Raw genomic sequence first — 23,003 nt, forward strand, 5'->3', positions numbered from 1 at the left:
TCCTCCTCCTCCGAGCGCGTCGGGAGCCGCGCCGAGCCCCTGCGGGCGGTGCCGCCGCCGCCGCCGTGTTTGGGGCGAGCGCGGCGGCGGCGGGGGGAGCAGCTCTGCGGCGCTCCGGGCCCCGGCAATGGTGACAGCGACGCGGGGCGCGCCCCCGGCCCGGCCCCGCTCCGCTTCCCGCCCCGGGGGCCGGGCGGTCGCTCCCTCGGCTCTTCCCGGCGGCGGCTCCTCAGGGCGGCACGGCCGCGCTCATCCCCCGGCCCGCAGCGCTCGCCGGCGCGGGGCGCCCATCATGGCCGCGGCTTCCGAGAGGGACGGCGGGCGGCGCCGCCACGCCCACGCGACGCATCCGCCAACACACAAAGTAGTCCCTCCCACCCCGCCACCGGAGAAGCGGAGAAGCGGCGGACCGGGGGGACCGGGGACCGGATCGCACTGCGCGCGCCGCCCGTACCTCTCCGCCCGTCGGGCCCCCCTCGCCCCCCAGAGGGGGCGGGGGAGGGGGGGGTAGGCGGCGAGCGGAGGGATACGGGCGGTAAAGTGAGACGGCAGCGGTGGTGCTGCGTTGGGTCACGTGGGCGCTCGCGGCGGCGCCTCCCCCGCGGGCGGAAGTGGCCGTGAGGGGCCGTGAGGGGCCCGCGCGGTCCTGGGGCCCCCCGAGCCCCTCAGAGCCCCCGGGGCTCCCGCTCGCCCGCCTCTCCTCCTTCCTCAGCCGAGCTGGGCGGGAAGAAGCAAGGGAAAAAAACGAGCTCGGTGCGGCCCCGCGGGGAAAAGGAAGAGGGGGGGGCGGTCAGCCCGGCGTCTTGAGGGAGCTCGCCTTCCTCCCCTCACGCCCCCCGGGGCTGGCGTGGAGCGGAGAAGCCGCGGTGAGCGGGCGCCTGTCGCCCCCTGCAGCCACCGGGAAGGGGGCTTTGGGCCACCTGCTGCCCTCGGAATCGCAGAATCATTAGGGTTGGAAAAGCTCTCCAGGATTATCGACTCCAAGCTGTTCCCGATGCCTACCTTGTCCCCAGCCCAGAGCACTGAGTGCCACGTCCAGCCCTTCCCTGGACACCTCCAGGCATGGGGACTCCCTGGGCAGTCCCTGCCAAGGCCTGAGCTCCCTTTCCTGGAAGAAATTCCTCCTGGAAATACCGTGCCATGGTATTCCATGAAGAAATTCCTTCTGATGTCCTCGGGGTAGCCAAGCTCGGGGACGGGGACACGACAGTCCCCCCAGGTCAGGCTGGCTGGCTGGCCCAGCAGCCCGTGGTATTTCCATGGAGCTTTCTGTCCCACTCCCTTCTGCTTCCCACACTGACTGTAATTACCCTGGCAGGGCGACAGCCCCGTCTGTAGATCTCTAAATCTCTCTTTGTAACCCTTTAAAACATTAGGAGATAAACCCCATTGTACAAGGCTCTTCTTTAGTAACTTTCTGGGAATTAGTAGCGTTCATGTTTTGCAGGAAAACGACCTTTAAGGGCTCCAAATAAAGTGGAACATCAGGTGGAGGGATTTCCCAGGCTGCTGCAGGCTCCAGCCTTTGCAAATGCTCTATTATATAATTCCTTTCAGAAACGTATCAAGTTGCATCTTGAGATGTTTTGCCACCCCTATTCCCACTGCGAAGCCGTTCCCAGAACTTTCTCCTGGTTTTCAGGCTAAATATATTTGGGACTGGTCTGCATCCATTTATCCTTGTGCCAACACTGGCCTCAAAGAGAACTTTGTGCTCTCCCAGGCACAGGGGTCCCTCTCAGCCCCCTTGATTTCCTCACTCCCCCTTTCCTCCAGCTGCAAACCCCAAACTGATAAAACTGTGGCTGCCCCTGGATCCTGGGAAGTGTCCAAGGCCAGATGGGAACAACCTGGGATATTGAGGAAGGTGTCCCTGCCCATGGCACGGGGTGGAATGAGCTGGATTGAGGTTCCCAGCCATCCCAACTCATTCTATGTCCGAGTTTTAATTCATGTTTCCACCTCCTGGATCTGTCTTTATGGGGAAAGCGCTCCCCATGATCCAAGGCATGCCAAGGGCTTGGGGACAGAGCTGCCACAAAACCACCTTTTTCCCTCCAGTATAACCCCATTTCTTCTCCAGCCAGTCCATTTCACTGGAGCTGTGAATGGAAACCTGAACGTTGGGAAGGAATCCCAAATTCAGTCACAATCCCCATCACAATCCCTCAACATTTGGATAAACAGGAGCCCATTCCAATCCACACCTTCTGCATCACCACGACCCTGGCTGGCTTCTGAAACACTGCACTTCCCCACATCTTTAAAAAGTATTTTTCCATGGGAGTTTTTTCAGAGGTTGCCACCACAGCAGTGACAAAACGGAGGTTTTGAGCTGCTTTTCCTCGTGTGTGTGTGTGTGTGTGTGTGTGTGTGTGTTTGCATTTCTCCTTAATTGCAGCAAAACAGATGTCCCTTTATTTTCAGGAGTGGGAAGAAAACCAGAAGGGTCCCAAGTATTTTCCTCCAGGAATGAACGAACACAATGGTGAACATGAACTGAAAACCAAAAACCTCGAGAAGATTATAATCTTTTTTACCATCAAAGCCTGCAGGAGCAGCATGAAAGGGAGGACCTGCCTGATCAAATCAAAATAATTTCTTCCTTGAAGAAATTCCTGCTGATGTCCCACCTGAACCTCCCCTGGCACAGCCTGAGGCCATTTCCTCTTGTCCTGTTGCTGGAAAATCTTGGCTCTAGAGCAGAAGGGCTGAAGAGAAATTGCCAAAACTTTGAGTTAATTACGGCTGTTAGACAATAAATGTTGTCATTTTCACCTTTCTTCTGGACATTCTTCTTTCACTGTGTACATGTTGTAAATATGTTAGATATGTTTTGTATCTGCTATGTACACATATGTATGTAGAAGTTATATCTCTATCTATATAAAATATGTGTATATATGCATGTTTTACATATTATATGTATTATATTTATGCTTACATTATATATTTATTTTCATATTTCTCTTAACGCGTTGCATATGTTACGTTCTGTGAATTTTACGCGTTCGTGGCGATAGAGCGGCGTTCCCGTTGCCATTACACGCAGTAAGCGGGAGCCGCGGCCCCGGGGGTGCCGGTGAAGCCGCGCTGGCCGCTCCGTTCCGCTAACGCTGATCCCGGTCCATCCCGGTCCATCCCGGTCCATCCCGGTCCATCCCGGTCCATCCCGGCCCATCCCGGCCCATCCCGGTCCATCCCGGTCCATCGCGGTCCATCCCGGCCCATCCCGGCCCTTCCCGGTCCATCCCGGCCCTTCCCGGTCCATCCCGGCCCTTCCCGGTCCATCCCGGCCCTTCCCAGCCTGGAGCTGCCGCGCATCCGGTGGGCGGAACCTTCTCGCGGGGCGCCGCCGGCCGGAACCTTTGGGCGGGGCAGCGAGCGCCGCACGGACGGAGGAAGTGCCGGACGCGCCGCTGCCGGGCCCTCGCTGCTGCCGCCGGCTTTTGCTCCGCTTCTTCCTCCTGCTCTTCCTCCTCCTCTCCTTCCTCCTCCTGCTGCTCGTCCCGCCCCTTGCCCCGGAGTTCCGGAGAGCCGCCGCACGGTGAGTGACCCGGCGGGACAGAGGCAGAGCGGCCCCGGCGCGCCGCACCTGCCGGGCGGCGGGAAGGTCACGGGCGGCGCGGCCCGGCCCTGCCCGGGACAGCCGTGACGGGGCTGCCCGGCACCGGGGGCGATCCCCGCGCTGGGGCGGGCCCTGCGGGGCTCCCCGGGCCCGGGGCAGGCCAGGGTTTCCCGGCAGTGCCTCCATTTGCCCTCGGAGCGGAACAGAAGCCAGCGCCGCTGCCGCTTTTGGTTTCCCTTTTGCGCCTGTACGGAGAGAGCGGAGCCGCAGCGGGCCCGGAGTGAAGAGTCCTCGCCTCAGGGAAAAGAAACGCTGAGTTCCTACAGGTTTTAGCGTTTGTGAGTTATTAGGACTTTGCTCAGCGAGATTATGCTTCAGTTTCTCTCGTGTTCAAGCTTTTCCTTTCGGTTGGCCCTCAGGGCATGGGTTGCATAAGAAAGAGATTTCTGCAGAGGGTTCTTGGGGAGGTTTTCTCCTTGTTCGGTGTCTACAGAGCCCCTTTATTTTAATAAGTCAGGTTGACGAGGACATGCAAAAATCCTCCAGCTCCGGAGGACTTCCTTAGGTCCTTTAGCAAGCATCCATGGATAATTTAGCTCCAGGGTTGCCTGGGGAGGGGGATCCAGGGATGATTTGGCTGTGGGTGCCCCAGGGTTGCCCTGGGGAGGGGGATCCAGGGATGATTTGGCTGTGGGTGCCCCAGGGTTGCCCTGGGGAGGGGGATCCAGGGATGATTTGGCTGTGGGTGCTCCAGCGTTGCCCTGGCTGCCAGCTTGGTTTGGAGAATGGCCAGGGAGCGTCAGGAGCTGCCAAAGGAATTGCTGCTGGTTTTGCCCTTGCATCAGGAAAATGGGGCAGTGTCCATGGAGTGATTTAGGGATTCCCAAGCAGATCACCCCCTCCAGCTGAGGAGGAAGTGGACCCTGATTTTACAAGTCATTTTTCCAATGTTTTAGCAAAGTTCTTTCCTCCGTGCCTTTTGTTCCCGAGATTGAGGGTGCTGTGCTCTCTGGGCTTGGCTCATGCAGCAGTCAGGCTTTTCCCTGGATAGCTGTGTGCCACATCCAGCATTTTCAGGTTTCCAGGGATATTAATAACTCCCCATACATCCTGCCAGGTGCAGGCTCCAGCTCTTAACCTCGTTTTAATCAAATGCGAGTCGTTGATTGCTCCTTAATGTGGCAGCTGGCTGCCTTTCCTGTAAACTTCCTCTTAGGGAAAAGACCTCTCTGGTTAAATAATGGATTTCCCTGGCTCCAGGATTCAGCATTCAGGGTCAATAGCAGTCCCAAAATGTTCCCTCAATGGGAATGTCAACTTTGTAAGCACAGAATCCCAGGATGGTTTGGATTGGAAGGCACCTTAGATTTCTCCCCTGCTGCCAGGGCTGGGACACCTTCCACTATCTCAGCTTGCTCCAGCTTGGCCTTGGACACTTCCAGGGATCCAGGGGCAGCCACAGCTTCTCTGTGCACCCTGTGCCAGGGCCTGCCCACCCTCCCAGGGAACAATTCCTTCCCAATATCCCATCTATCCCTGCCCTCTGGCACTGGGAAGCCATTCCCTGTGTCCTGTGCCTCCATCCCTTGTCCAAAGTCCCTGTGAAGCAGCTTCTATCAAACAGCATTTAAACACAGGGCAGGTGTTTCTTTTCCAGCTCTGATTTTCCATTCTGTCGCTCCCTGTGCTTCCCTTTTCCCCTCAGAGCTGGGAAGGAGGATGGTCCACGCCGAGGCGTTCTCGCGGCCCCTGAGCCGGAACGAGGTGGTGGGGTTGATCTTCCGCCTGACCATCTTTGGGGCCGTCACCTATTTCACCATCAAGTGGATGGTGGATGCCATCGACCCCACCAGGAAACAGAAAGTGGAAGCTCAGAAGCAGGTAGGATTCCATTCTGCAGCGTTTCCCTGGGATATTGAGGAGTGTGCTGGTGGGAAGCTGAAGTTTTTTAGTCAGTCTCGGGGTTTAGGCTGTTGGTCTTTTCAGGGCTCGTGTTTTGTAACAAATTACAGTATATAACAAGCAACAATTTTATAACAAATTACAATTTCTAGCTTGAAGTGGTGGCAAAGCTGTTGGTTTGGAGGCTGCTGTTGGCTCTGATTCTCAGCAAGTCTGTGGGCCTGCTGCCTTCTCTGCTTCTGACAACTCTGCTGAGCAGCAGTGGCCTTAAATCATCAGCCTCTTGCTTGTTTTTGAAAACCTTGAGCAGAGATAACTTAATTCTTAAAAGAGAACTTGAAAGCTCTGCATCTCTGGCATCTTAGTGGCAGAGACCTCCACCAGCAGTCAAGGTGCCTTGGGAAGGGAAGGGGAAAAGATGAAAAGCCTCGTTCCTTATCTTGAAATGGAACGATTTGCGCTCTGGAAAAGCTTTAGTGGCCCTTCAGAACCAAGAGTTAAAGGTTTACTTTGGAAATGTGGCAAATTTTTTTTGTTTGGTTTCTGACTGTCAAAAATTTCACAGGTTTTGAGCAACCTAAATCTGTGTTGGGTGGTTTCCCTTCTGTAATGAGCTTTTTGGTTGAAAACCAGCTTTCCCAATGGGTTCAGTGCCAGCTATTATCTAGGAGACTGCACTGTCCCAAAACCTTCTTGGACTTATTGCAAGTTTGAGTAGAAACTGAAATGTGCAAGTGTGTTGGCACAATGAGTTTTCCTCGTAAATTAGGGAAAACCCACTGAACACTTATTAGAAATTGAATTACTTCTGGGAATTCAAAACTACATTAATATTTCCTTGATTCATACAAAAATACAGAAATCTCCCCAAGTGCTATGGAGGCTTGTGGGGCGCACTCTGTGTTTCCAGGTTTGTTTTGGTCGTTTCTTAGGTCATAACAGAGGAGTTGAAGATTTGGGCATGTGAGAGCCCCAGCATTTGTTTGATGGGTACTGAGACATCTGACTTGCTTTCACTCAAGTGACAACAAAGTCATTAGGAAACAGCAGAACCTTCTGCTTAAAATAAGATTTCACCTCTTAGGGAGAAGCTTTTCAAACCACAAACAGCAGTTCTTTCAAAAAGCTGATTTTTGAGTGAAGCATTTGGTTTCTTTCCCTTGATTTTCTTGGTGTTTGGTTTCCCCCAGGCTGAAAAGCTGATGAAGCAAATAGGAGTGAAGAATGTGAAGCTGACTGAGTATGAGATGAGCATTGCTGCCCACCTGGTGGACCCACTCAGCATGCATGTAAGCAGCTTCCCTGCTCCTCAGACCTGCAAAATTCCCCTTTGTCTCTGGATTACATCATTTGCACCTCTGTGGAAACACACAGGAAATATTCCTGTGATCTAAAACTCAAACTGCATCATTGAGATTAGAGGGTTTTAATCTCTTCTCCTTTTTCCTTTGAAGCTGGTGGGTGCTTTTCCTTGGCAGGATCGATGCTGATTACTCCCAACACTGTTCTTCCCTTGCAGGTCACCTGGAGTGATATTGCAGGCTTAGATGATGTCATCACAGATTTGAAAGACACTGTCATTTTGCCCATCAAGAAGAAATATTTATTTGAGAATTCCAGGCTCTTACAGCCCCCCAAAGGTAGGAAGGGAATGTGATGGATTTATACCTTGGTATTTAAAACACAAACGGTGCAGTTTCTCAGAAAGGGAAGTGGGTTGTTAGGTCAGAGTGCAAACATTAGGACTGATGCCAGGGGAAACCCTCAGATTTTCCCTCTTCTTCTGCTTTGGTGAAGAAATTTCATCTTGGTAAAGGAGCAATAGCTGGATTTTGGTTATGGTGGTCCATTTTTGTGCACTAATCACAGAATAATGAAGTGATTTGGCTTGGGAGGGACCTCAAAGCCCATCCAGTCAGGGACACCTCACACTGTCCCAGGCTGCTCCAAGCCCCAGAGTCCAACCTGGCCTTGGACACTTCCAGGGATCCAGGGGCAGCCACAGCTGCTCTGGGCACCCTGTGCCAGGGCCTGCCCACCCTCCCAGGGAACAATTCCTTCCCAATGTCCCATCCAAACCTCCTCTCTCTCAGCATGAAGCCATTTCCCCTCGTCCTGTCACTCCAGGCCATTATAATCCATGTATCCTGCACTTTTAACTGCCTAAATTGTCATTTTTATTGTCTTTACACCCTGTGTTGTCCTTTGGCAGAGCTGAGCTCTAACTCTGCTCTATAGCTTTGGCACTCCTAGAAATTCCCATCATTCAGCAAGACAGACATCCCATTTTTCCTCTGGAGATCCCTTGGTTCTTTCTGGAGTTGGGTTCATTTTCCACAGTACAACAGAAGTTGGACTCTGCTTAAACCCCTACAGCCATATTTATTATATGTTACTGCAAAAGAAAAGAAAAAAAGCAGAATTTAAGCCTAAAATGTTGGAAAAAACCCCCCAAGTTTATTGTTTTGTTCCCTGGAATATTGATTTCTGGAGCTCTTAACTACTGCCTGGCTCTGTGACCACCTCAGTCCTGTGTCCCAAGGGATGGAAAATGCAGCACTTTGGTAGCTGGTTTAGTTTTTCCAGGCTATGTTCTGTGTAAGTCCCAAACTGAAGCTGTCTGGAAAATTACATGAATTCCATGATCTAATGAGCTGAAGGAAAAAATGAATTTTTTTATTTATCTTTTTAAAGCAGACTTGCCAGCTCGGGCTGCTCCCCAGTTTTACGAGTGGCTTGTGCTGGGTGTTAATAGGAAGTCACTGCTCCAAAGTAATGATGTTTGTGGGCATCACTCACATAAACAGAGAAAAAAACCTTAATAATTTCCTGTGTTTCGGGCTCTTTTGACTGAATGTTGCTCTTGAAATTGTTTTCTTTGTAACTGTGCTAGAAAAACACTCCTGTGAATTCTTTCACTGTGACAAGTTTAAAAATAACACAAAATGTCATGTTTAATTGTGGGTAATTTGTTTCAAATGTCTGTGGGTCTGTTGTGTGATGGATTTTTCCTTTCCTCATTCCTCTGTGCTAAGTTTTATTAGCAGGACTGAGAGGAGCTATAAACAAGGCCTGTCAGGTACTGACAGGGCATAAATAGGGGTTAATTTTCTGTAACCTTTATAGTCCTGGAAATGGAATAAAAAGGAATCATGGAGTGGTTTGGGTTGGAAGGGACCTTAAAGATGATGTTCCACCCCCCTGCCATGGGCAGGGACAATAAACCAACCAGTCATCTTTCATGTGTCTCCTCTCAACTTCACCATTCCTGTCTTCGGCTATTCTGAGTTGTAATTTAATAGGGATTATCTTAAAACCTCTTGATTTAATGGAATAGTGGTTTGGTTTCTTATCTTCTAAGGCCTGGATCAAACTTGAGCCTGGACACCTCCAGGCCTGTCCTAGCAAAGCATTAACACTGTGAATTTTCCAGGAGTCCTTCTCTATGGCCCCCCTGGCTGTGGGAAAACCCTGATTGCCAAAGCTACGGCCAAGGAAGCCGGGTGTAGGTTCATCAACCTCCAGCCCTCCACGCTGACGGATAAATGGTATGGAGAATCCCAAAAACTGGCTGCTGCTGTCTTCTCCCTGGCCATAAAGCTCCAGCCATCCATCATTTTTATTGATGAAATAGGTAAAAATCTCTTTTTTTTTTTTTATCGGTAGTTATAGCAGAGTGACATTGAACCGTAGGTTCTGTGATGTATGGATCTACTGTCATCCTTAGAAAGAGCGAAGGCTCAGTAAGAGAAATAGAATTGTAAAGGAATGGTGGCACATTAGGAAAAACTGGCTTTTTTTCCTGGTGACAGTGAAGGAATTTTTCATTTGTGAAAACTTTTTCACAAGTAAAACAAGTTTCTACTTATTTTTGGTTCACAGGGAAACCCAGCAACAAATACACTTCAGTGCTTCTGCTGTCAGGGCACATACTGGGAAATAAAATATGGTTTTAGGAGAGCTCTGGAATAGTGATTTCATAGGGCTGAAGAACAGGAGGGGAGGCTGCTTTCCATGAATTCAGGAAGGTGGAAATTTGGAGCATAAGATGTGGGGCAATCTCCTGTGATGGCTTGTGTAGCATCCTTTGGAAGGGGGGTTTAGGAATGGGGGGGAGAGTCCACTGTGCTGCCTTCACCCTTGGCAGCACTTATTGTTTGCTGACACTGGTGGTTAAAAACGCATTTATGAGCTAAGAGAAGAGCCCAGGTGTGCATTCCCTCGAGGAACTGGGCTGGCAGTGTTTGCTTCCCTCCTTTGGCACAGATTCCTTCCTGCGGAACCGATCGAGCACCGACCACGAGGCCACAGCCATGATGAAAGCCCAGTTCATGAGTCTGTGGGATGGGCTGGACACCGACTACAACTGCCAGGTGAGTCCTCAGGGTGCTGGGAGAAGGGATGGGATTCCCTCAGCTGGGATATTGTGCGTGGAGCTGCTTGGGAACAGGGATTGCCAAAGGCTTCTTTACTTGTCAGTGATTCCCTGAACTTCATGGGAACGAGGGGAGTTGTATCCACAGATCATTGTTCTTCCTGGGAAGATTGGCTTTGTGCTTACTTTGGTTTTAATCAAGAAGTGGTATTTTCAGATGAGATGGGATGGGCTTTAAGGTCCCTCCCATCCCAAACCTGGGAATGGTTTTCACTGGAATTCTGGGATTCTAAATGACTTGAATGTAGCAGAAAGCCTGCATGCCATGGTTCTGCACAGTCACCTGGGATGACCTTCTTAAAGCCCTGAAACAGGAGGTTTATTCTCTAAGTTGAAAATTTTCAGCCTTTTTCATGTGTATTTTTCCATAAATGGCTTTTCCTCCTCTCCCAAGCTTGTGCCAAAGATGTTTCTCAGCTTATTTTTCCCAAAATGAGTAAAAAACAAGAGGAGGGTTAAAGCTTCCCATCAGTAAAAATCCAGTGGTATGAACCCTTCACTGGAAACTGATACTATCTTCCAAGTACAGTGTATTACCTTTTCTCCCAATACACTGACAATTCCTTGGAGCAAATTAAATTATTAATTCCCTGCAGTGAAACAATTTGGGGTCTCTCGAGCTCAGCAGCGTTTGCCTTTTGTAAGAAAAACAAAAATCCCAAATGCTTGGAAGAAATTGTAATGAATTGTGTTGAGGTGGATGTGTTGATTCCATCTGGAAGCCACACTCAGCTGTGGGCTGGATCTGGAGCGTGGCAGGAACTCGGGGCAGGTGGGGAAATTGCCTTTTGGCTGAAAATAATGCCCAGAGAATAATGCCAGCAATCCCAGTGCCTCTAGGTGGCAGGGTGACTCTGCCGGGCCACCAGCCCCGCTGGCCCGCCTTCCTGGAGCTGCTGGGCCTGGCCCAAAGGCAGGAGCAGGGCAGGAAACCCCCTGGAGCCCAGATTAATCACCCTGCCGCTTTTCACTCTCCTGCCTGGGTGTTTACCATGTACACAGCTTAGAGTAAGAAATGGGGAAACAAAGCTGCTGTGAATGGGGAGTAAATTTGTTCTGGAATTAAGAACTGGAGTGCTCCAGGGAGGTAAACACTGTCCTGCTGTTGGGCTTGGCTTGGACACCTTTAACCCACTGCTAACCTGTGGGTCATGGAATGCTTTTTTTGAATGCTTAAAAAAATAAAAACACTAATGCACATTAATTTGGGTGCATGTGAAAGCTGCCAGGTGAACCCATTGCCATGGGGGTCTCCTGGAAGGTGCCCCTGCCCACGGAGGGCTTACATCAAGATGACCTTTAAGGTCTTTTCCAACCCAAACCTTCTGTGATTCTTTTTTCAGCACATTTTTAAATACCTTCCCAAAACATCTTTGGATTTCCACCATCCACCAAAGTGACATCACAAGCAGAAGTTTTAAGTTCCTTCTTAGGGTCTGAATTTTCAAGTTGGACTGGTGCAGAAATCTCCCCCCAGGTGGTATTTGTGGCACCAGGGCTCTCTCCAGCTGCCTTTGCTGAGATCACTGCCAGGAAACCTTTATGGAACTTCTTTAAATGTCAATGCTGTTGATACAGCAGGGGAGATCCCCTGGCTGGTGCTGACATTCCCAGGCTGTGGATGTTTGCCAGCTCTGGTTTCAGGGGTGTCTGTGGTGTCACACAGGTGATTGTGATGGGAGCCACCAACCGGCCCCAGGACCTGGACTCTGCCATCATGAGGAGGATGCCCACCCGCTTCCACATCAACCAGCCCGTAAGTCCTGCCTGCCCTGCCCCACCAGAAGGGAAATCCACAGCTCTGGGGGGTTTCCTCCAGGAAATGCTGCATTCTGCTGAGCTGGGTTTAGGGGGTTTGAGGCATGTCCATAACTCGGCTTTTTAAGGTGAGGTTTTGATCTCATCCCTGCTCTTCTCTGGGAATGGAGCTGTTTGGATGCTGCAGCTGGGAAGGGCTGGTTTGTAACTCTGCTCTGCTCAGGTCTTTCCACAGCAGACAGCGTGGAAAACCTTGTTTGTTCTGCCTCTGATGGGCTTGGAATGAGATGGTCTTTAAGGACCCAAACCGTTCCAGGATTCTATGATTTATGCCCCAGTTATTGAGTTCTTTATCAATCAGACAGCTGTCACAAGGTTGTCCTTCCTCCAAAGGTTGCTCTTGCCATCCTTTTCCAGGTATTTCAGTCACCTTTGAGTGCCTGCTGATGTCACCAGACACTTTTGTGTCGGTGTTATCAGGAGTTCAGTCGTGGCTGTCGGAATTCCCTTCTGGCTACAGAAATCATCATCCATTTCTGCTGAAACTCTGAGACCAAACTGGAGGAGTAAAATTCTTATTGATTGTGCAAGAAGAGAGGAGTTGTGTTCCCAGGCCTGTGTTGTTGGAACTGACTTTCACTCCATGGGAGTGGATCCCTTTGGAAACAGCAGGCATAATCTGGGAACTGCTGTGCTACCATACCCTCTCCACACACCTTCCTCATCTCCAACTCTTCCCTGAGTTAGCAGGGGATAGGGATGTGGATTTTAGTACTTTGTTGTGTCATTCTATCAAGCCCCATCGTTAGAAGGATGAATTGTGTGCCCTGGGATATTACAGGGATTGGCTCCCTCTCCCAGGATCAGAATTACCAGAGGAGGTGTCATTTAGGGAACAGATTTTCCTTACCCCACTACAGCCCTGCCATGAGCTTCCTGCTTCTCTCTTGCTTTGTGATCAGCCCAGGTTGGCCCTGACTCTTACTGAAGGTGGAATAATTGATGTGCTGTGGATTGGGAACAGGCACAGGCAGGAGTAAAAGCCTTGCAGATTTTATAACTGAGTTTGAGATGAAAAGGCCCCAAATTACTCATCAAAAATTACCTGCTAAGCAGAGTGAAATGGCAGAAGTGGGTTTTGGGACAGAGTAGCAACTGTTCAGCTGCCAGATTATCTGTGGGGAAATTTTTCCCCTTTTTCATGATGTAAGTGAGGTTTGGCAGGCACAAAACCCAGTCTTTGCTGGCTGTGTTTGACCTTCCTAGGAAGGATCTGCTCAGGACTCTTCAGTAACCTCCTCACAGAGTGTGTGATTTATCTGGTTTAGAATTTCCCATACATCACCTGTGGAGCTGAATTTGCTGTTAGAGAGGTTTCCTCAGTGTGTGTCTTGTGTCCTAGGCCAGGGAACTGAAGGGACTGAAAGCCCTGTGATGTCACAAGTATTTTTTTTTGCCCCCTGGTAACTTCAGTCTCTTCTGTTCCAGGCTCTGAAGCAAAGAGAGGCGATCTTGAAGCTGATTTTGAAGAATGAAAATGTGAGTAGCCTCCTGTTGGTGGCTCATGGCTGCATTGCTGCCACCAGTGCAGCTCTTGCCTTGCAGAACGTGTGGTTTGTAATTGCCTGCCTTGCAGTGAGGCTGAGATGATCTGCCAGGGCTTTCTGGTGAGAACTTGGGAGTCTTTTGTGGGTTTAGGTGTGGCCTTACATTAAAGCCCTGCAGTTGGCTCCTTTGTGAGCAGGAGCCTTGGCTTGTGTGGTGAATCACCCCCTCTGAGCAGAGTGACTCCATTTCTCTGTCTCTGTTTGCTTGCTCTGTTACAAGAGAAGAGATTTCACTCTAAGAAAGGTGAAGGTGAATCATGTTTAGATCAGGGAAGGGAAATTTCAGTTTGAAGCAGGGAGAAGATGCTGACTCTTTAACTCTTTCTTAGCCCAGGTCAAGCAAGGAGGAATGACTTTGACAGTGCTGCTTTTGATCCATAATTCAAATTGCCTTCAGAGAGAGGAGAGGAGAAGGATGAGGTGTGAGCACAGCTGGAAGTGTCTGTGGCAGGATAGGGGATCCCTGTCATCAGAGCTTCTTCCCAAATTTAGTCAGCAGCACTAATTGCCTTCAAGTTAATGTTGCAAAGTATCTCTAGGCTGAGCTCCAGCCTAATAAATATCTTTTATTGGTAAAACCAACTGAAATTATTTGAAGAGGCCTAAAAATGGCAGCTCAGAAGCATCTGGCAGGGAAGCACATAAATAAGGTTTTCAGGGAGGTAAAAACACCAGCCTGTATCGGTTATCCCACAGGAAGAGGAACTGGATCTCTCAAACCCAGACTTCACATGGCAAGGGGAGCCCTTCCCCCCTTTTTCTTGCCTGATTTAAACCACGGAATAGTTCCCCTCTTGAGAGAAGTCATCCCAGAATTTCAGCCTTTTATTGGACTGCCTTGGCTTTAACTTTTTGAAAAGGAAATACTGATGCACATGGTGGGAAAGGAATCAGAAATTCCATAAAAAGATGGAATAAACCTGGGGTCTTGGCTGGCAAGAGTTCAGCCTGACCCAGTGCACCAAGGCAGACGCATTATTTTGCCTCTAAATCCCCCGGGTTGGGGCTGTGTAAAGCGGGAACAGACAACAGAGTCCTGGGAAAAGGGGTCACTATTCCTGGGATCCAGTTTTTCCCAGGCAGATCCATGCAGGAGCGTGGTTACTACAGGACATACCAATGGTTTATGTGGAGTTCTGGTGGGGTTTTGAACCGATGGTGGGGTTTGATGAGCCCAAACATCAGTTTCCTGTAAGGGTGTGAACCACTGGGAGGTTGAGAGTAAGGGAGAAATTCAGCTCCCCAGAAATGTCCAATGAAGATGATCTCAGAGAGGGTAAAAACTCTGGGAGGGAGGTGACCGGCGCTTGTCGTGGTGACCAAAGGCAGTGGCTTTGGAGTGGTGGCCTGAGCTGGAGTTTCCCACAGGTGGACAGCCACGTGGATCTGCTGCAGGTGGCCAAGGAGACCGACGGCTTCTCGGGCAGCGACCTGAAGGAGATGTGCCGGGACGCGGCGCTGCTCTGCGTGCGGGAGTACGTCAACAACGCCTGCGAGGAGGACGTGTACGTGGGGCCCTGCTGCACTCTCACAGCTGTTCCTTGTGCTCCCTGACTGCGGCTGGGATTGCCTGGAGGGTCACACAGAGCAGGAGTGCCTCCCCCCCACCACAACTCAGTTATTGTTATTCCTTTTGGCACCTTGGTTGTTGCAAGGTGCCCAAGCTGGAGGTGGCCTGAGCCACCAAGTCCTGCTGCTGCAGTGGTTAGTGCCAGTCTTCAGTGCTGCTGACACAGTGCTGGGACATCCCTGTGGTATTTGCCACTCCTGCAGCAATCCTGGGTGCATTGAGGGGCTGGAACGTGTCCAGGGCAGGGAACGGAGCTGGGGAAGGGACTGGAGCCCCAGGAGCAGCTGAGGGAGCTGGGAAAGGGGCTCAGCCTGGAGCAAAGGAGGCTCAGGGGAACCTTCTGGCTCTGCACAACTCCCTGACAGGAGGGGACAGCCAGGGGGGGTCGGGCTCTGCTGCCAGGGAACAGGGACAGGACAAGGGGAAACGGCCTCAAGCTGTGCCAGGGGAGGCTCAGGTTGGACACCAGGAGGAATTTCTCCATGGCAAGGGAGCTCAGGCCTTGGCAGGGGCTGCCCAGGGAGGTTTGGAGTCCCCATGTCTGGAGGTGTCCAGGGAAGGGCTGGATGTGGCACTCAGTGCTCTGGGCTGGGGACAAGGTGGGGATCAGGCACAGCTTGGACTCCATGGGCTGGGAGGGATTTTCCAGCCTCAGTGATCCTGGGGTTCCAGCCTGATGCTGGATCCATGTCAGAGCTGCTGTTTGCAGGGATGGCTGCTCACAGCCCCTGGACCCTCACCTGGCTGTTCCTCTCTCTTCCCAGCCACGATGAAGATGAGATCCGGCCTGTGCAGCAGCAGGATCTCCACAGGGCCATCGAGAAGATGAGGAAATCCAAGGATGTCTCCATGCAGAACCTGGCCATGGAGATTGTGTTTGATTAAGAGGAAAGAGTGTGTTTGCAGTTCCTGAAGTGATTTAGTTTGACTTCTGTAATCAGTTAGCAAAACCAATGTCAGGGGGTGGGAATGGGGGTGGCAAAGGGAGTTCTGTTCCTGGAATCGTTTTTATACAACAACAACCTCTAAGTTATTGCAATTCCAACTGGAAGTGGAAGCACAGATCATGAGTGGAACAATTCAGCCCAGACCAAGAGCGAGTGCCTGCGTGTTGTCCCCAGGGATCCCTTGGAGCCTTCCAGCAGGAGAGGGTGGTCCCGGAGCCAGGGGGCAGGACCTGGCACGGGCTGGGTGTGTACAGATGGGTGTGTGAGTGCAGGACCTGTACATAGCCACACTTTTTTTTATATATAGACATAATCTGTAGATAACTTGAGTACGGAAAATCTTTTCTACTTCCTGAAGCAAACCAAATCAGAAGCTGCATAGGGGAAAGATTCCTCGATACTCAGTTCACTTCTACCTTTTAGCAGCAAATGCCAGGATAGAAACTGCTCCTAGAACATTTGAAATGCTACTGATTTTTCTTCCACATGACCACTTGAAATCTGGTGCCATTTAGTCAAGATAGCAAACTATTATGTAAGAATGTTTGAATACTTTTAATTTTTTTATGAATTCTGCTTTTGAAGGCTTTTTACATGAAGGCTGTTTTTGTTTTTGGTTTTCACTTGCTGTGAGCAGTTAGAGTAGAATCCCACTTGCTCTTTCCTAAAGCCCCATGTCCTCTGAGCTCTCTGAAGCCTGAGCTGTCTGAGCTCCTGTGCACTGTCCCAAGGACTTGCTTCTCCCTCGGTCTCTGCAAGCCCCACTGTGGCACCGTTCCCTGAAGTGTCACAGCCCTGAGGCACAGGGGGGGACACTGTGTGATGTTTGACTCTGTCCCATTATCAGATCTGTGAATTTAAAGAGGATGGGTTTGGGGCTTATTGATGTGTTTTAGCAACATGCTGTCCTTGCTGGTACCAGTTCTGGTGAATTCTTGTTCTCTTGTGATAAAGGCCAAGGGTTACAAATGTGAGTGGCAAAAATGTTTGGTTTTTTGTGAAGTTGTCAGAGATAGTCAAGAACTTCAGGTTTTTTCATATAATGCTATGAATTGTGCACTAATTGACCCCAAGTCTGTAAAGGGAATTAATTGTTCAAAGCCCAGGGGTGGGATGCTGTGTCACAGCTGCCTGTGAGGGGAGGGAAACATGGGAGGCACAGAATGATGTAAAACCAAATGCACTGCAAAGGGAAATAAAGTGAAAGAAGGAGGGCTGGAGCCCTGGCATGACACGGTGTCAGGGGCTGGTGACAGTGTCCCTCAAGCTCAGCCTGCTCCCTGCTGCCCTGCCCTCTGCAATGCTGGCTGGGTGATGCAGCAGGGCTGAGTTTGTCCCAGTCTTAAAACCAAATGGGAGGGGGAGGATAAAAATAGTTGAATAATTGCTTAGATTTCTTCTCTGTATCACAGAGCAATGGGAGGTCTAACACAAGGGTGCAGGAATTTAGGCAGAGCAGAACTGCTGGGCTATGGAAATGGGGAAAGTCCAGGATCTGGGATGTTAATCCCACAAGTTACTTCAGTGCCAGGGCTGAGTGCCCAGTGCTGGCTCTGGGTGAGCCTGGAATCCAGGAATGGGTCCAGAGGAGGCACCAGGATGAGCAGAGGGATGGAGCAGCTCTGCTGGGAGGAAAGGCTGGCACAGCTGGGATTGTTCAGCCTGGAGAGGAGAAGCTTTGGGGTGACCCAACTGTGGCCTTGCAGTGCCTGAAGGGGGTGACAGGAAAGAGACTTGGGACAAGGGATAGAGTGCCAGGACACAGGGAATGGCTTCCCAGTGCTAGAGGGCAGGGTCAGATGGGATATTGGGAAGGAATTGTTCCCTGGGAGGGTGGGGAGGCCCTGGCACAGGGTGCCCAGAGCAGCTGCAAATCCCTGGAAGTGTCCAAGGGCAGGTTGGATGGGACTTGGAGCAGCCTGTGACAGTGGAAGGTGTCCCTGCCCATGGCAGGGGGTGGGATGGGATGGGCTTTAAGGTCCATCCAGCCCAAACCATTCTGCGATTCCATGAGTAACCTTAACCCTGCCATTAGTGCTGGAATTCCTGGAATCCCTGAGAAGGCTGGAATGGCGCCTGTGCTGGGGAAATTCTCCGGCATTCAGTGCCTGCTCTCACCTAGGGCTTGTTCCACCTGAGAAATTCCAGGGAAAGCCCGGGAAGCTCCTCCCGCACCTCCTGCCTTTCTTCAGGCTGCTTCCTGCTTGGTGAAACCCCAGCAGGGATAGGTCTTAATTGGCTTTAATTGGAGGGGTTCAATGCCACAGCAGGAGGGCACAGGAAGAGCCGGGGGCAGCCCCGGTCACTGCCTGAGCCCCGATCCGAGCCTGTGCCTCCAAAGCTGCCTCTCCCTGCTGCCCACAGCTCATCGGGGGCTGCCTGAGAGGCACAAGGAGCTATTGCTGATTGCCCCTGGGGGCAGTTCCTGCAGCTGGAGTGCAATTCCCACTGCTCCAGGAACTCTTCCATACTTGCCTGCTCTTGCTGCTGCTGTGGGAGTCCCTGTCAAGGCACAAACCCTCTGGCAGCTTCCTGGAAAGGCTGAGGAAGCAGCGTGGTTTGGAATGTGGCTGCTTTAATTCCACGGCTCCAGAGGCTTGGTTCAAGCCTCAGCATCTGATCCTGACTCCCTGAAGGAGGGAAGAGCCTGATCCCTCTCCCACAGCTCCAGGGACAGCTGCTCAAGCACAGCATTGCCGAGGCTGAGCGAGTCGCCAGCAAATTTCCACCCAAAAATCACCAAGTGAGAGCTACTTTCACACATATAAATATTTATTTGTACTAAAAGTGAGTGTTTCATAGAGTATCGAGTTCAGAATATATTAAATCATGAGATGCATCAGTTGAGGTACAAATTCCAGTCTCATGTCTTTAATAAATAGACTATAAACCCTCCAGTCCACATGTTTTAATCAGAGGTAATCAGGACACTATGCTGGTTTAAAATGATAATACAAAATCTGTATTTTGCTGTGATTTACTGGGGGGCAGCTTTCAACACTGGATTATTTTACAATGAGCAGCAACAGTGCTGTTTCACTCCTTAAAAATCCTAAATGGGAATATTTCTTTTGGCTTCCTGCCAGAGGGGCTGGCTGGATGAGGCTGCTGCACTGTCAGCTCCCATGGAGGCTGCAGCATCTGCCCTGGGGTAAAACACAGCTTTGCTCCAAGTACTTAAAAAACAACAAAAAAAAACCTTAAAAGCCCTTTTGCAAGGATATTTTCCAGTCACAGACCGTGGCCTCAGCAGAGCAGGTTCCCGTGCCACAAGTGGGAGTGGGTTGGTTTTGCTGAGCGTGGATCTATCGGGAATTAAAACCAGAGCACGAGAGGAGAGGAACGCTGGTCCCCGCTCATTGGGAACGCATCCTGATGGGTCCTGGGGCAGCTGCTAAAGCAGGCCAGCTGCAAAAATCACCGAGTGAGACCATTGCTGTCCTTTTACCAAGTGCTTGGTTGTTTTCCTCTGCTGCCACCTCACAGCTGGGGAGGCAAGGCAGGAGCAGCCCTGTCCCAGGAAGCCCCCGCTGGCCAGCCAGGAGCTGGAGTCAGCGGAAAAGCCTCAGGCACGGCATAGGCAAAGTCCATGTCAGGATGAGGGTGGGGAAGGAGATAAAGTCCGGGGTAACTTTCCACAGCCAGAGCTGGGAGCAGCCCTGGGCGCTGGCTCTCAACTCAGCAGCAGCGCCCCTCAGGGCTGAGGGGCCCGAGGGCTTTCCTGCCATCCTCTGGCTGTCCCCAGCGGCCCCATCCCACAGACACGGCATAAATCTGGTCACCTGTACCCACACAGGTGTGGATGAGGGCAGGAGCTTCAGCCTCCTCTCAGCTGGTTCTCCAGATCCACCTTGCGCCGTGTCTTTGCTGCTTCGTCTTGGATTTGCCTTTGGGATGGGAGGAGTGTGGGCAGAGGGAAGGGGGATCCCATCCTGCCATGCTGGAGCACATGAAAGCACAGTGACAGCATCCCTGACTTTTCCTTGCTGTCCAGAGCTTTCTCAGGGATCTCAGGGCTTTATGGTGCCTCCCAGGACAGTTCTGCTGCTGAGCTGTGGGTGCAGGGATCAGCATGGCACAATCTCAGAGACAGCTGAACTCGGAGCAACAGGAATGCGCAGCCTGGGATTTGTTTGACCAAAGAGGTCAAACAGGAGGAAAGAAGCAGCGAGGAATTGGCTCAGCCACAAGGAACTGGTGGTGGTCACAGCTGATCTTAAAAAGTCCTTTGTAAAAAAGGGCATTAAAAAGATTCTGCTGTTAATTAGCAAAAACTGTCTAAGGCACAGTGTGGAAAGGCACTTCTTCATTTCTGCTCCAGGCGGGGCACAGGCAGGATTTACCCTGGCCCGAGGTCCCCCCTCTGCACTGGGAGCTGCTGTGTGGTCCTGGCAGCACCGCAACGATCCCGGTGGCACGGAGCCGCTCCCCATCCCTTCCAGCTCTGTGGGAATGCTCCCAGCAGCTTTAGGGGGAGAAGGACCAGGCTCAAAGTATTTCTGATTGGTAAAAAACACTCTGACCCAGGTAGGAAAATCCCAGGGTCACGCCAAGTGATCTGCGTCACAGGGAATCAATCGATCATTGCTCACTCTTAATACAGGTATTTCCAGGGAGGGGGAGGAGGAGGAGGAGGAGTTAATTCTTTTTTTCCAGTGACTGGTAGTATGTGGTGAGGACTTTCCAGGCTTTGGGGGCCATGAAGCCGTCTGGGGGGTTTTCCCCTTCCCGAGCAAGCTTCCTCATGCGTGTTCCTGAGATGAAGTCAAAGTCGTCGTGCCTGTGTGGAACAGAGACAGGAGACATCAGCACAGCTGGCCCGAGTCACCCCCCAGGGTTCCTCATCCCAGAGGTGCTGGAGTGTCCAGAACACAACTCCAGCTGCGGGAATGCGCTCCTACCGCCCCTCAGCCTGAGAAACCCCACGTTCTGAAGAAACCGCTGCGTTACCTTTTGGGGTCGTAGAAATCCATGGCTCTTTTGAGCTTGTTGTAGGCAGCCACCCGGAAGGGGATGATCTCCACCGAGGTGAGGCCGGGGGCCATGCTCAGCACCTTCCCGCCGTGCGTGGCCTCGTACAGGTCCTGCTTGGTGTCGGGGTGCGGCATTCCCGCCGGGTCGCGCCCCACGATGTAGAAGTTGGCCCCCGCAACCATCCGGGCTCGGCAGTGCCACTGCACCTGCAGGGAGGGGCACAGGGGCTGAGGGCTGGGGCACAGGGAGGCTCTGGGGACCCACAGGCAGGGAATCGGGCTGGGTGCAATCTGGTGGTGAATGGAGGTGGCAGGTTGAATTTTCAGCGTGCCAAAGCGGTGGCCCCCAGCACATGGAAGGGGAGGTTCAGCATCTGCCCTTTTCATCCCACTGATTTAGGGATGGAAGGGAAACCCCTGGGGACAAATAAATGAACATTCCTGCCTGCCAGAAAAAGGTGAAGCTTGTTTCTGTCCCTCCTCCCCAGCCCTCCACAGCCCAGGAGAGGATGGGGACTCCGTGGGGAGACGCTGCAGCAGCGAGAGCAGGCAAACCATGCAGGGAGCCAAGAGAGGGGACACGGCTCCAGCCCCCTCCCAGGGTTTTCCAGAGCTGCACAGGCAGGCTGGGAGCACAACTCCCATGGACAGGCTTCCTGCCTTGCCCTGCTCAGCATCCAAGGGCTGTGTTACCTCTGTGGGGCCGGCATAGAGCATGGGAGAGGGGAAGATGGCCACGATGGTGGACTTGGGGTCCAGGACTTGCTCCTCCAGCACGGCCGCGTGCTGCTTCATGCGCCACTCCAGAGGGACATCGTCGTCCTTGGTCCACCCCCCCAGGGGGTGCAGCAGGAGCACAGGGTTCTTGTAGCCCCTCTCCAGGAGCTGGCGCCGCGTGTCCTGCATGAGCAGGGCGTGCCCGTTGTGCACGGGGTTGCGCAGCTGGAATGCGAAGACAGCATCTGGAAGGGAAAGATCAGGGGGTCACGGGCCTCATCCCCTCACCCTGAGCTTCCACATGGTCCTGAGAGATCTGTGTGTGCCCTGCCTCAGTCCTGAGAGATCTGTGTGTGCCCTGCCTCAGTCCTGAGAGATCTGTGTGTGCCCTGCCTCAGTCCTGAGAGATCTGTGTGTGCCCTGCCTCAGTCACGACAGACCTGTATGTGTCCTGTCTCCACATGAGCAAGGCCCTGAACACCTCAGCTGAGTGTTTCACACACCTCACCCTCCCAAGGTTATTTTCACTTCATTCCCTTCCTTTGGAGCCCTATCAGCTCTCCTGCAATGTTTGTGCACAGCACTGGACACCTTCACTGATGTCATAAGTGATCTGTCACCTCCCCAAGCTCAGCGGCACCTTCAGGAGGGCCAATTCTCTTTCCCCAAGGTGAGGGTGGGTGTTTGACCTTTGCCAGCCTGCTGGGACCATGTTGGATGGGGCTTGGAGCAACCTGGAAATGTAGAAGGTGTCCCTGCCCAGGGCAGGGAATGGAATGTGCTTTAAGGTCCTTCCAACCCAAACCATTCTAGGATTCCATGGCACAGAGAGCTGGGAGAAGCTGGTGTCTACCTGAGCTGGGCCCCAGGTGTGAAGGCCAAGCAGGTCAGTGCAGAAAGGATCTGACCTGTCAGGGGGGACCTGAACAGGCTGCTCAGCACTTCCCAGCCCCCAGAGCAGCTGTGGGAGGACACAGCCCATCCCAAGCACTGACCTAGCCAAAGAGACCCTGTGCCACTTCTTGTGCCGTGCCCTGAGTCTCCTTTACTGCCCACCCCCCCAAACAGCCCTGTCTTGGGAGCATCCAGAAGCCACCTGGAAGTGCTGTGAGCTTGGGAGCAAGTCCCAGATCACACCAAGGCCTGGTGGGGCAGGAAGAGCCCTGTCACTGTCACTGGTGTAACCCAGGGCACTCACCAGCATTCATTTCCCTGAACTTCTGCTTGAGAGCCAGCGGGGTCAGGCGGTACTGGTCGAGCCCATCATTCCATCTGATCTTCTCCAGCACCTGCAGGTCTCCACCAACCAGCCAGTCTCCACTCTCCATCACCATCTGGGAATTACACACACCTTCAGTGCAAAGGGGACAGCACACCCCTCCTTGTCCCCCTCCCAGTCTCCTTTGAAAAGTGTGAGGCTCAACCCCACTGTTGATGGCCTTCCCTTCTGGCAGGTGGAAAACATCCCTGCAGTGCCCACCTGAACCGAATGCCATGGGCAGCAAAACCTCATCAAGGGGGCAGCA

At 52.1% G+C, this 23,003-nt stretch overlaps 2 protein-coding genes across 4 annotated transcripts in view; one reads left to right on the plus strand and one right to left on the minus strand.

Annotated features, from left to right (window-relative positions):
• Positions 1-3,414: 3,414 nt before the first annotated feature.
• ATAD1 (ATPase family AAA domain containing 1) lies at positions 3,415-17,019 on the plus strand. 3 transcript variants are annotated; one of them, XM_058840776.1, is made up of 10 exons: positions 3,415-3,547; positions 5,274-5,449; positions 6,661-6,759; positions 6,990-7,110; positions 8,904-9,104; positions 9,737-9,843; positions 11,572-11,661; positions 13,152-13,202; positions 14,639-14,775; positions 15,605-17,019. In XM_058840776.1, exons 2-10 carry the CDS (start codon positions 5,288-5,290, stop codon positions 15,723-15,725), a joined length of 1,089 nt encoding a protein of 362 aa, XP_058696759.1. In that variant the 5' UTR covers positions 3,415-3,547; positions 5,274-5,287; the 3' UTR covers positions 15,726-17,019. The 3 variants fall into 3 exon arrangements, with proteins under 3 accessions (XP_058696759.1, XP_058696760.1, XP_058696758.1); XM_058840777.1 differs by lacking the exon at positions 3,415-3,547 and adding an exon at positions 3,756-3,894; XM_058840775.1 differs by lacking the exon at positions 3,415-3,547 and adding an exon at positions 3,768-3,906.
• The window catches only part of PAPSS2 (3'-phosphoadenosine 5'-phosphosulfate synthase 2), a 28,545-nt gene continuing 21,258 nt past the window's right edge, over positions 15,717-23,003 (minus strand). Inside the window, exons 9-12 of the mRNA XM_058840759.1 lie at positions 22,676-22,811; positions 21,454-21,722; positions 20,738-20,967; positions 15,717-20,567 (exon numbers count right to left, since the gene is read on the minus strand). Coding sequence (XP_058696742.1) covers positions 20,426-20,567; positions 20,738-20,967; positions 21,454-21,722; positions 22,676-22,811 — 777 coding nt within the window. The 3' untranslated portion in view covers positions 15,717-20,425. The remainder of the gene's footprint in view (positions 20,568-20,737; positions 20,968-21,453; positions 21,723-22,675; positions 22,812-23,003) is intronic.

The sequence above is a fragment of the Poecile atricapillus genome, chromosome 6 (genome assembly GCF_030490865.1).
Source record: "Poecile atricapillus isolate bPoeAtr1 chromosome 6, bPoeAtr1.hap1, whole genome shotgun sequence".
Lineage (NCBI taxonomy): Eukaryota > Metazoa > Chordata > Aves > Passeriformes > Paridae > Poecile > Poecile atricapillus.

What these genes read in the sequence shown, in the direction of transcription:
- ATAD1 (XM_058840776.1), top strand. Translation starts at nt 5,288, where the DNA reads ATGGTCCACGCCGAGGCGTTCTCGCGGCCCCTGAGCCGGAACGAGGTG. An exon ending in AAGTGGAAGCTCAGAAGCAG is followed by an intron (nt 5,450 to 6,660) that starts GTAGGATTCCAT and finishes GGTTTCCCCCAG; the next exon opens with GCTGAAAAGCTGATGAAGCA. An exon ending in CATTTTTATTGATGAAATAG is followed by an intron (nt 9,105 to 9,736) that starts GTAAAAATCTCT and finishes CCTTTGGCACAG; the next exon opens with ATTCCTTCCTGCGGAACCGA.